Genomic DNA, 12,135 nt, shown 5'->3' on the forward strand with positions numbered 1-12,135 from the left:
GTGGGAGGAGTGAGGAGTGCAGAGCAGAGCATGTGGTACCTGTGTGGTGGTCCTGCAGCCCGTGGTCACCGTTCTCCACCACCATGGGCCCCGAGGCTGAGGAATCTGCAAGGGATCAACACAGGGGTTAAAGTGCATGGATTCACCTCAGTCCAGACCTTGAGAGCAGCTCTGGGCAACTGCAGAATCACTGAGCTTGGAAAGGAGCTCCAAGATGGAGCCCAAGCTTTGATGGATCCCCCCTTGTCACCCGGTGGGGATCCTAAAACCCACAGAAGAAATTATCAGTTCCAGCCCTGAGAGCCTCACAGGATCCAGGATCACTGAGGCTGGAAAAGCCCTCTGGGATCACCACACCCACTTTGTGCTTGATCCCTCCTTGTCCCCAGCCCAGAGCTCTGAGTGCCACCTCCAGGAATTCCTGGACACCTCCAGGGATGGGCACTCCAAACCCCCCTGGGCAGCTCCTGCCAAGGCCTGGGGAGAAATTTCCATGGGGAAATTCCTCCTGAAACAGCAAATATTGCTAAAGCAGGGATCAGGGGAGGTTTAGAGGAGGGTGGTCAGGGTGGAAGATCACCAATTCCAAAACCCAGCACAGAAAATCCTCATCACTGTGAGACTGAGTCCATCTTGCTCTGGCTCTGACAGCCACAATCTGAACCAGCACCAGGATTTACAGCCTGAGCTTGGGAACCTGGCAGCAGTGGGCAGGGGGAACAGCTGGAAGCTGCAGGAGGGTCCATTTAGATTATATGAAAGAAGAAGTTTTATACAATGAGGGTGGGCAGGCCCTGGCACAGGTGCCCAGAGCAGCTGGGGCTGCCCCTGGATCCCTGGCAGTGCCCAGGCCAGGCTGGACAGGGCTTGGGACACCCTGGGACAGTGGGACGTGTCCCTGCCATGGCAGGGGTGGCTCTGGGTGGGCTGTAAGGCTCCCTCCAGCCCAAACCAGTCTGGATTCTGTGACTTTATGACTCTGAGCAGTTTCAGGGAAGCAGAACAAGCAGCACCAGCTCCTCCCTGGGCCCCCAGCTCTGCTGACAGTGAGGAAATGCTCGTTGTGTAAATAATAAAGGTTTCTCCCCAAGAGACACACACTCAGTCACCTGGAGCTGCTGCTGGCCCCTCCTGAGCCCCAGTTTTCTAACAGAGCCACATTCCCAGGGCCCTTCAGACACAGCAGGGCTGAATCCAGCCCTCAGCAAGCCAAAGGAAAAGTATTCCCAGCTCCATCTGTGCTCATCCTGGTGCTCTGCAAAAATTCCCCATGACCTTGCCAGTTTCCAGAAAAACCCAGACCTCCATCCTCCTGGAGGAGCTGGAACAGCACAGGGAGCCCAGGGAACTGCACAGGGAGCCCAGGGAACGGCACAGGGAGCCCAGGGAACTGCACAGGGAGCCCAGGGAACTGCACAGGGAGCCCAGGGAACTGCACAGGGAGCCCAGGGAACTGCACAGGGAGCCCAGGGAACAGCACAGGGAGCCCTGGACCTGCTCCCCAGCAGCTCCACAGCCAGGCTGGGCAAGGGCTCTGTGCACTGGGACAGGGAATGGCCTGAAGCAGAAACTGGGGGAGGTCCTGGCATTGCCTGGATCCCTGGAATCAGGGTCAGTGTGGTTTAAACAACACTGAGTCACAGCTGCCCAAAGGCACAGGAGCAGGGTCAGGGCCCTGCAGTGAGATCCCTGAGGAATCAATGCCATGGAGTTCCATGCAGGAGCTGCTGAAGCCCCCTGGGAGCTCAGCCCAGCTGCAGGAGCCACACATTTCCACAAGCCCTGCAGAATCAGGGAACCTCCTGAGAGGGAAGGAAGCCACAAGGAGCATCCCAGCTCCTGGCCCTGCAGAGAACAGCCCCAGGATTCCCTCCATGACCACATCCTGCTTTCCTTTCTCTCAGAGCTGCTCCTTACACCTTGCACAGGCAACTGAGCTGCTGGGATGCTTCACAGGCTGGAGGAATTTCCCCATGGAAAGGGGGCTCAGGCCCTGGAGGTGTCCCAGGAATTCCTGGAGGTGGCACTGAGTGCTCTGGGCTGGGGACAAGGTGGGCACAGGGCACAGCTGGGACTCAGGGGGCTGGGAGGGCTTTGCCAGCCTCAGTGACTCTGTGACTCTGATGCCACCACGATTATTACTGTATTAATCTCTCCAGAGTGGGTTCCCACAGGAGCAGAAGGATCAGAAATGCCATGGCTCTCCTTGGGAAGCACAGAGAGCAGGTAAAGTGGTTCCCTTTACAGTTTGAGCTTTTTGGGAAGAAAAGCTTCCAGAAAAATCAGGTCAAATCCCACCAATCCAGCCAGCAGGAGTGGTTGTTATTTTTAAGTCTCTGAAGGTCAGTGCCTTTGGAGCAAATCAATCTGAGTTGGGTTTGCTGAAGGCCCAGAGTGAAAGCACCCAGCAACCTGCCCAGGGCCAGGGCTCCTCCCCTCATATTCTAAATTGCATAAACCCAAAACCATGTCAAGATGCTGTAGCTACCTAATCCCCATCAGAATCACAAGATAGTGTTTGCATCTGGCCCGTGGATCAAAGGATTGGTTTTATATAAACAAATTTCAGGCAGCGCTGGCTAAAGCCATAATCTGGAGAGAACGGGCAGTGCCAGCAGCAGCCCCTGATCCAGGGGACAGGGGACAGCAGCAGGGCCAGCACGTCCCCAGCAGCACCTGCAGCTGCTCCAGGCACCCCTGAGGGCACAGGGGGCTCTGGGGGGCTCTGGGGATCAGGAGTGCCCGTGCAGGTTTTGTCAGAGCTGCCAAATGCTGACACTGAGAAGGAAAACCAGAGTGATAACACTGAGGGACAGAGGGTGACCCTGGTGACTCTGAAACAAGGGGGGCAACCTCCTTCCATCCATTCCTCTAAATATCCTGCCTGAAAAGCACCTGCAGGGCTGCCCCAGCCCTGAGCCAACAGCACAGGGACCTGGAGCTGCTGCAGGGCTGGAGCCAGGCTGGGAGAGCTGGGAATGCTCCCCTGGAGAGGAGAAGGCTCCAGGGAGAGCTCAGAGCCCTGCCAGGGCCTGAGGGGGCTCCAGGAGAGCTGGAGAGGGACTGGGGACAAGGGATGGAGGGACAGGACACAGGGAATGGCTCCCACTGCCAGAGGGCAGGGATGGGTGGGAGATTGGGAACTGGGAATTCCTGGCTGGGATGGTGGGGAGGGGCTGGCACAGGGTGCCCAGATGTGCTGGGTATCACTTCTGTGATGCAAAACCAGCACACCAGAGCAGCTGGGGCTGCCCCTGGATCCCTGGCAGTGCCCAAGGCCACGATGGACAGGGCTTGGAGCAGCCTGGGACAGTGGGAGGTGACCCTGCCATGGCAGGGGTGGGGTGGGGTGGCATGGGATGGGAATGGGATGGGATGGGATGGGATGGGATGGGATTTCAGGTCCCTTCCAGCCCAAACCATTCTGGGTTCTGTGATGTAACAACTGGGGGGCAGGAATAGGGCTGGACAGACTTTGAGAGGGAAAAGGTTTAATGTCTCATCTGAGCCAAAAATGCAAATATCATCATGTGCTGATCTGTCTTTGATCCCTCTGGAACTCTGGGCTGTGGGGAACACTCCCCATCTCCCCTTTCACACACAACCAGGTGCCTGAATCCCTTTGGCTAAAGCCAATCCTGCTGCAAGAAGGGCACTTATTCCTCAGGTGGGAAGGGAGGGAAAAGCCAAAGGAGCCGAGGTCTGGCCCGGGGTTTGAGCTCTGAGCTCTGGGACAGAGGGCAGCAGGGCCAGCAGAGCCACCTCGTGGTGACACCTCCGGTCCCAGAGCCACTGCTGGGACTGATTCCATGAAAGCAAGGCCACCCCTCCTGGCAGGCAGGGTTTGAGTCCTGCAGGGCTCAATCCCACAGGAATGGGGCCCAGGGAGCCCCTGGGGAGGGGAGTGCAGGGCAATGAACCCCAGGGCTCAAGGACAGCTTAATACATGAAATAAATAATAGAATTATAGCAGTGAAAAGAGAGAGGGGAATTGCTCAGCCTGGATCAAAGGGGGGTCAGGGAGGGACCTTGTGGCTCTGCACAGCTCCTGCCAGGAGGGGACAGCCAGGGGGGTCAGGCTCTGCTCCAGGGAACAGGGACAGGAGAGAGGGAACGGCCTCAGGCTGGGCCAGGGCAGGCTCAGGGTGGAAATTGGGAATATTCCTTCCTGGAAAGGGCTCTCCAGCCCTGGCACAACTGCCCAGGGCAGGGGGGAGTCCCCATCCCTGCAGGGATTTAAAATCCCTGTGGATGTGGCACTTGGGGACATGGTCAGGGTGGCCTTGGCAGTGCTGGGGATGCTTGGACTCCATGGTCTCTGAGGGCTTTTCCAACCTCAGCAATTCCCTGATTCTGTGGATAAACCCCAAGAGGAAGCAGTGGTGCCCAATCCCCTGGCTCACCAGGCCATGAGCAATGCCCAGCCTGTCCCCAGCAGTGACTGGCAGCTCCTGGCCATCTCTCCCAGTTCATACTGGGCAGGGTGTTGTGTACTGTGGGATATCCCTCTGGGATCAGCTCTCCTGGCCATGCCTCCCACCCTCCTGGCACCTGCTCCCTGCCTGAGCCTGGCAAACCAAAAACTCCTTGACCCAGAGTGGGCTCAGGGACAACCAAACCACCCGGGTGCCATCAACACCATTCTCACCCCCACCTCCAAACACAGCCAGGGGAGAAATCAACTCCAGCCCAATCCCCTCCAAAAACATCCTGAACTCAGGGTTAAAACCCACCAAGGAGCCTGGGAGCAGTGCAAGAACACAGGGACTGAGCACGAGGCCACGTCCCAGCACAGAGCACAGGCTGCCCCTTGGGCTCTGCTCAGCTCCCCACCAGGAACCAGCACTGCAGAGACAATCCTGCTCCTCAGCTCAGCTCAAACACTCCCCAGGAGCTCTGCTGCACATCATGAAAGCCCAGAGTTTTCCTTCCCTTGGAACAGGCTCCCAGCTGAGCTCCCTTCCTCACCCCACCACATCAGCACCTGAACGAAGCTGCTGCTGCAGCCTCCAGGACTTTCCTGGAAGCTCCAGAGGATCCTGAGAGCCTTGGAATGGCCAAGGAAAGCCAGCTGCAAGCACACACCCCTTGCTTATGGAAGGCCCACAAGGTCCTAAGGGGATTATCCCAGAATTTGCCCCATTACCATGTCCAGCCAGGTGTGAGGAAGAGCAGACCCATTCCTCCCTGGCATTTTAGGAGCTAACATTATTAAAGCTTTGTTCTAGGACAGATTTTTAGGTGACCAAATGACTGATCATCACAGGTCCCTGCTCTTCTCCACCCTCTGTACTCACCCAGCCCAGGCTGGGGCCCAGCTCAACATCAAACTCTCCTAATCTGGCTCCTGGGTTTAGGAAAAACGTCAAAGAAAACCCTGGAGCAGAGCTGGAGCAGCTAAAGCCTGACAGGATGGAGGATTAAACCTCTTCTGACGGGGCAAAGACAATCTCAGGAGCACAGACCGTGATGTCAGAACACATTTGTGCCTTTCAACATAAATAAATGAACAAGTGGAGGCTGGAGAGCCAGGCTGCTCCTCTCCCTCAGGAAAGCCAGGCTGTCTGGAGCCAGGGACATGGAGCTCTCTCTGCTATTCCCCAAAAACTTGGTGGCACACTCAAACATGGAACTGCAACACCAAGAGCCCCTCAGGACCCTGTAAATCTCACCCATTTATTCTGGAGCCTCAATAAATGAAACTCCTTCACTTTAGTATCCTTTTAAACAGTTACAAATCATAAATAATTTTCATGGAATAAGCAGGTCTCTGCTTTTCCCTGGATATCACACACTTCTATCCCAACTGCACACCCACAAACCCAGTTCTGTCATTCCATTCTGGAAGCTTCTCCACAGCCCCAGGTCAATGCAGTGTTCTCTTGGGGGTCTGTGTCTTTCAACACAGAAAATCTAAAATTCTCAGCAGCCAGGGCTCCTCCTCCAGGTATCCCCAGCACTTCAGGAAAAACAGGTCAGGGAAATGAAGACATTCCAGGACCAAACCCTGAGCCTGGCCTGTGGCACCTGACCCTGCTTTAGGCTTCAGTCCTTCCCTGCTGGTCTGAGGTGGGAAAGCTGAACAGCTCCACTCAACTTCTCCACCTCCTCACCAGGGTCTCTTTGCATCTTGCCAAAGATTTAGATCATGCTCCTGACTGCTCTCCAGCTCTCCCAAAAAAGGGGAAAACCAATCTCCAAAGGAGGAATAAGAAACTGCATCCTCCCCTTGCCATGGAGGAGGGAAATGAGTTCTGCTCAAGCAGCCCCAGATGGGGTGTGCAGAGAAGGGAGAGGAGGGGCTGGAAAAGGCAGGAGACCCCAGAGTTCCTGAATCCCTGAGGCTGGAAAAGCCCTCCCAGCCCCCTGAGTCCCAGCTGTGCCCAATGCCCACCCTGTCCCAGCCCAGAGCTCTGAGTGCCACCTCCAGGTGTTCCTGGGACACCTCCAGGCATGGGCACCCCAAACCCCCTGGGCAGCTCCTGCCAACATTTAATAACCCTTTCCATGAAGGAATTCCTCCTGAAATTGTGCTTCTTCCCCCAGTATTTGTGCCTGAGCTGTGCCCACAGGACCCAGCCTTTCTCTCACAGAGTTTTAATTACTGAGCAAAGCCAAAAGGCCTCGTTACCCCCAGCCCTGGTCTGGAGTCACTGGAATAATGAGCTGGGACAGTGATGCCCTAAAAACCAGACAGCCAAACCCCAGGGTATCAACAGCAATGCCCAGGGATTCACAGCTGGCAGGACACACTAAAGGGCCTTGGATTTTACACCAACAGAGTGAAATGAGTTTAGCACTGAGAAACCCCAGTGCTGAGATGGTTTAGAATCTGCAGCTTCTACAACAAAGGATTGCTTTAAAATACCCTCAAAGGTACACAAGGTGTTAACAAGTCCTTGTGTTTCTCTGCTTCTGCAGGGCTAAAATAGAAATTAAATAAATAACACACACCTGAACTGCCCAAATCCCAAGTTTTATAATAATCCCTTTGACCATTCCCACCCCTCCTGCTCCTTTGGTGCCATTTAATAACTGGGTCAGCATGGCAAATTCAAGGTTCCATTTTCTGTATTACAAGGCACCCAATGCACTTCTAATCAAAGCAAACAAATGACTTGAGCAGAGCAGAATTCCCCATGCTGTGGTCCTGGAGGTTCTGTTCATTCTGAGCAATCACATCCCACCTTCCTCAGCACTGATGAGCAGCAGCATTAAAGAAAAAAAGAAATCTTCTGAAGGAAGTCATCAGGTTACCAAAGGTTTTCCTCTTGTACACAGCACAGATCAAGGCCACAAAACAAATAAAATCATCAGGGCACTGCAGGTCCCAGGGACAATTCCCACTTGGGCAGGGAGGGAACAGCACACAAGCAAAGGAGCAATAATTTAAATTGTTCACTGGGAAAGAAACCCATTGCATGACCCCAAATCTCACACTTTTTCCTTTCACACAGGGAAGCATCTGTTTAAAAATCTTCTTTTCCTCTAGAGTCTATGATAAATCTCTTAGCACAAATGAATTGGTGATGTTCCACCTCAAACTCCTGGGGCTGTTCTGGGGTCCCAAGGTCCAGGACAAACCCTGAGGAGCTGAAGGGAAGGGAATGGAGCTGGGAAGGGAATGGAGAATCCTGAGGGAGCTGGGCAGGGGCTCAGCCTGGAGCAAAGGAGGCTCAGGGGGCCCTTGTGGCTCTGCACAGCTCCTGCCAGGAGGGGACAGCCGGGGGATCGGGATGTGCTCCAGGGAACAGGGACAGGAGAGAGGGAACAGCCTCAGGGGCAGGTTCAGGTTGGATATTGGGAATGTTCCTTCTGGAAAGGCTCTCCAGCCCTGGCCCAGCTGCCCAGGGCATGGTGGAGTCCCCACTGCTGGAGGGATGTGACATCCATGTGGACGTGGCACTTGGGGACATGGGTCACTGGTGGCCTTGGCAGTGCTGGGGGAGCTGCTGGGTTTGATGATCTCCAAGATCTTTTCCAACCTTAATGATTCCATGATTCTAAATATCAGCTGGGCTGGAGAGTGCTCAGCAGCAGCAGCAGCAGAGGCAGCAGCATGTTTTGGTACCATGCACTCAACCAGCACAGCCAAAGAAATCCAAGTAAACAAAGCCTTGGGTCAGAACCATGGGATCCATGGTTTGGGAGATGATGAACAGTCCCATCTTCCACTTCATCACCCACCTTTCCTGCTTGGCTCTGCCATCCCCCAGAGTGGTGGCACCTTGCACAGCTCTGCTGCTTTGGGACATGTTTGTGGAGCATGGCACCACAGAGTTTGGTCAGTGCTTCCTCTGAGAGCCCCAAAAGCACCCAACCCCAACAGGGGTGTAAAGCCAGCAGGGAGGGGCTGTTCCACAGGCTAAAGGGTAAAAAGCAACAAACAGGGCTTGACCTCAGTCTTGGCTTTTGCAATAAGCCTGAGGCCAGCAGCAGAGCAGGTGCTGTCCCAGCAGTGTCACAGCGAGCCCAGATGTTCCAGCTGTGCCAGTGGCAGTTTTGGGGACCCTCGGGACACTTACGTTCCACGGCTATTCCATCCACGTGGCCTTTGCTTTTGGGCTCCTGGCTGCCAGGCCTGGCCTGGTCCTCATCATCCAGCAGGGGCACGTAGTCTGTCTTGTCCACAGTCTCCCCCACCACGTCATCAAACTTCTCAGCCTCCAGCGTGGCAATGAAGTCTCTCTTCACCTCCTCCTCCACGTCAGGGGGCGGCTCCGTCAGAGCATCGGCCAGGCTCAGGGAGTGGTCCAGGTCAGCCATGCCTGAGCACCTGCAACGCAGCCAGGGGGACAGAGAGACTTCCATCAGACATCTCTGCCCACTGCACATCCCCTGTGCCTGTACACCAAACCTGTGTGCAGTGCTCAGGAACTCCCAGATGTTCCTAAACCCCCCATGTCCCCTGTGCCTGTACACCAAACCTGTGGGCAGTGCTCAGGAACTCCCAGATGTTCCTAAACCCCCCCAGTGGATCAGAAATAAACTGGGATCATCTAAAGCGGGTTTAGCTCGTGGCTGTGACATTTCATGGGGTCTTTTATCAGAACCTTGACTAAAAAAGGTAGAAAGTACCAGCCAGCACGTGGCCAGGGTGGCCATGGTGTGCCACTGGCCTGCCCCAGATCTGGAGTTGAGTTAATGACACCCCAGATCTGGAGTTAATGACACCCCTGAGCAGCACAGATGACGCAAGGGAATTTAGTGCTGGCCTTGACTCCACCCAGCCTCCCCTATGGAGATTAGGATTTTACATAATCTCTGATGTATACTTCTGTGCTGCTCCTGATCCCTCCCAGAGGGTCCTGCAGCACATCCATGTCCTCAGCAAACCTTGCTAATCCCAGCAAACCCCCTCCAGCCCTGGGATTTGGGAGGGAAAGTGACGTTTTAATAATGTTGACATGAAAAAACTACAGCAAAGTGCACACGTAGGCATTATGTCCCCAGCTATGAACTGGAAACAGAGAAGTAATCACCAGTTATCCCTCCCTGATTTACATCTCTGGGTTCAATTTATTCCTGGCACCAAGCTGAAAAAATGCACCTGAACTGACTCATCTGCAGCCTTCAGGTTGGCACAGCACACACCCACCAGCAGTTCTTTACTTTTTCACTTCTCAGCCTTTGGAGGTCATCCTTGGGAACAAGAGCCAACAAAAGCTGCTGGGATGCACAGCAAGGCTTTGTCCCCAGTCCCTTTCCTGGAGATCCTGAAGGGGCTCTGAGCTCCCCATGGATCTCCCCTTGTCCAGGAGAACATTCCCAGCTCTCCCAGCCCAGCTCCAGCCCCTTCTTAGGGAAAGCAGGAGCTGCAGCCACAGGAGCACAAGGGACACTTGTTGTGCTGGGTCAGGAGGGGTGACCCCAGTGGCCACTGTGCAGCAGCCCAGGCCTGCTGCCTTCCATGGGGTGGCAGAACACAGATCCTCTTGTTCCCAAAAAACAAAGGCTCCTACTCCTTGAACTCCAGGAAATTCTGTGTCAGCACTGCAGGGCCAGCACATACCTACAGGCTCCAGCCTGACATTCCTTGGGAACAATGGGGTCCCACTGACACTGGGGTTTCTGTCCTTCCAGGCAAGTCTATTATGGAAAATAATTCAGTCCAAGCTCTTCTTTTTCATTCTTGGAACAATGAAAGGTCAGGCTTGCAGGCAGACCACACTTCAGGCAGCAAGTGCAGTTCTTGGTGGTTTAGATAAAGGCCCCAAGTCACAGCTTGGAAATCCAGAGGTGAAAAGTTTGGAGCTCTTCACCCCCAGTGCAGGGTCACAGTTGAATGAATTATGGTCAGTAAAAAAAAAAAAAAAAAAAAGAAAAAGGCTTATAAAAAAGGTTTCTTTCAGAGTTCCTGACTATTTTAAGATAAACCATCATCCAGATGGGCACACAAGTGGCTGCATCACCCTGTATCACCCTGTAGGGAGCACCAGCCAGGGAAGGCACATCCAGAAGTTTAATCCCTGCACTGACCAGTCTCCTTCAAGGAACAAATGGGGCTCAGACAGAGCCAATTCTTCAGGCACATCCTGCTCTGCTTCCAACTCACAAGTGAACTGATGGCTTTGGGTCACTGAGCCCCAATGTGCAGTGATGAACATTTAATCATCATCTTCTGAAAATGTCATTTAGCATCAGAAGGAAAGACAATATTTACATTTTCCCAACAAGCTGCATCATGAGCACAGAGAGACTGAGGCTGGAAAAGTCCCCTGAGTCCATCCAGCCCAGCCATTCCCCCAGCACTGCCAGGGCCACCACTGACCATGTCCCCAAGTGCCACATCCACAGGGATTTTAAATCCCTTCACCACTGGGGACTCCAGCACTGCCTTGGGCAGCAGTGCCAGGGCTGGAGAGCTTTTTTGGAGAAGGAATTTTCCCAATATCCAACCTGAACCTCCCCTGGCCCAGCTGGAAGCTGCTCCCCCCTGTCCTGTGCCTGTTTCTGGATGTGGAGCTGGCTGCACTCCATGGAAGAGCTGCCATAAAATATGTGGCACTTGTGGGGCTTGTGGCACTGCCAGTGCTGCTAGCTCAGGTCTGCACAGGAACTAGGACACTGGAGTGATCTACTTTCTGGGGAAAAACAATCATGAGGCTATGCAGCCTTATCAGCAGGACATTTCCTTGCCCATGTTCAGCTACCCAGGGTGTAGAAAGGATGTATAAAAATAAACCAGTGTACCTAAGAAAAGCCCTTTTCAATAGAGCACTGGTGTCCCAGACAGGCAGGAGCACCTGGCACAGACTGCAGGGATCCCTCCTCAGCCCAGGTGGGCTCCAAGGACAGCCACAACCCCTGGGAATTCCTCCTTTTCCCTCTCTGCTGTTACAGCAGCCCAACCCCCAGATTCCCAGGGCCTGTCTAAGGCAAGAGGAAGATGAGGATATTGCAGGGATTGTGCCCAAGGGTAGAGAGCAAATCCTGGAGCATATTCATGTGTTGAGCAGCTTAGAGAGACAGATGCTCCCCAGCCCATTTCCACCCTACAGACAGAGCTGGCTGGGAAGCATGAAAGGATCCCCAGCAAGATGCACCTCACTGCCCTGCCCCCACAGCTCTGGAAATCAGACACCAACAGAGCCCAGGGAAGAGGAATTCAGGCATTAACCTTGGGATGGAAGAGAACAACTGAGGAGTGGCAGAGAGTTCTGAAGGCAGAGGTTTCCACTGATGGAAATTCCTCATGGAAAGAGGGGTCAGGCTCTGAACTGCCCAGGGAGGTTGGGAGTGCCCATCCCTGGAGGTGTCCCAGGAACCCCTGGAGGTGGCACTGAGTGCTCTGGGCTGGGGACAAGGTGGGCACAGCTGGGACTCAGGGGGCTGGGAGGGCTTTTCCAGCCTCAGGGATTCAGGGATTGTGAGTAATTCTCGAGCTGCCCAGGTCCCCGTGGCTGTTAAATCAGCAGGGGGAGTGGAGCAGCCGTGGGTGACACCGACCTGACTCCAGCTTTGTGCCCAGAACAGCCTCCAAGGACAGCCCAGCCCTCCCTGCCAACAGCAAAGGGAGGAGTTTGCTCCAAGGAAAGGTGTGGAGGGAGCAGGACCAGCCCTGCCACGGTGACAGGGCAAGGAGAAGGGGTTTCCTGCAGCCACACATTCCAGGAAACCTTCAAACCACCCCAG

General features: G+C 54.4%; 1 protein-coding gene across 10 annotated transcripts in view; it reads right to left on the reverse strand.

Annotated features, from left to right (window-relative positions):
• The window catches only part of MAP4 (microtubule associated protein 4), a 147,376-nt gene that overhangs the window by 90,516 nt on the left and 44,725 nt on the right, over positions 1-12,135 (reverse strand). For all 10 annotated transcript variants that reach the window (XM_050971736.1, XM_050971733.1, XM_050971735.1 and 7 more), the window contains exons 3-4: positions 8,526-8,776; positions 40-105 (exon numbers count right to left, since the gene is read on the reverse strand). In XM_050971736.1, the coding sequence (XP_050827693.1) occupies positions 40-105; positions 8,526-8,766 (307 nt within the window). In that variant the 5' untranslated portion in view covers positions 8,767-8,776. The remainder of the gene's footprint in view (positions 1-39; positions 106-8,525; positions 8,777-12,135) is intronic.

The sequence above is a fragment of the Serinus canaria genome, chromosome 2, assembly GCF_022539315.1.
Source record: "Serinus canaria isolate serCan28SL12 chromosome 2, serCan2020, whole genome shotgun sequence".
Lineage (NCBI taxonomy): Eukaryota > Metazoa > Chordata > Aves > Passeriformes > Fringillidae > Serinus > Serinus canaria.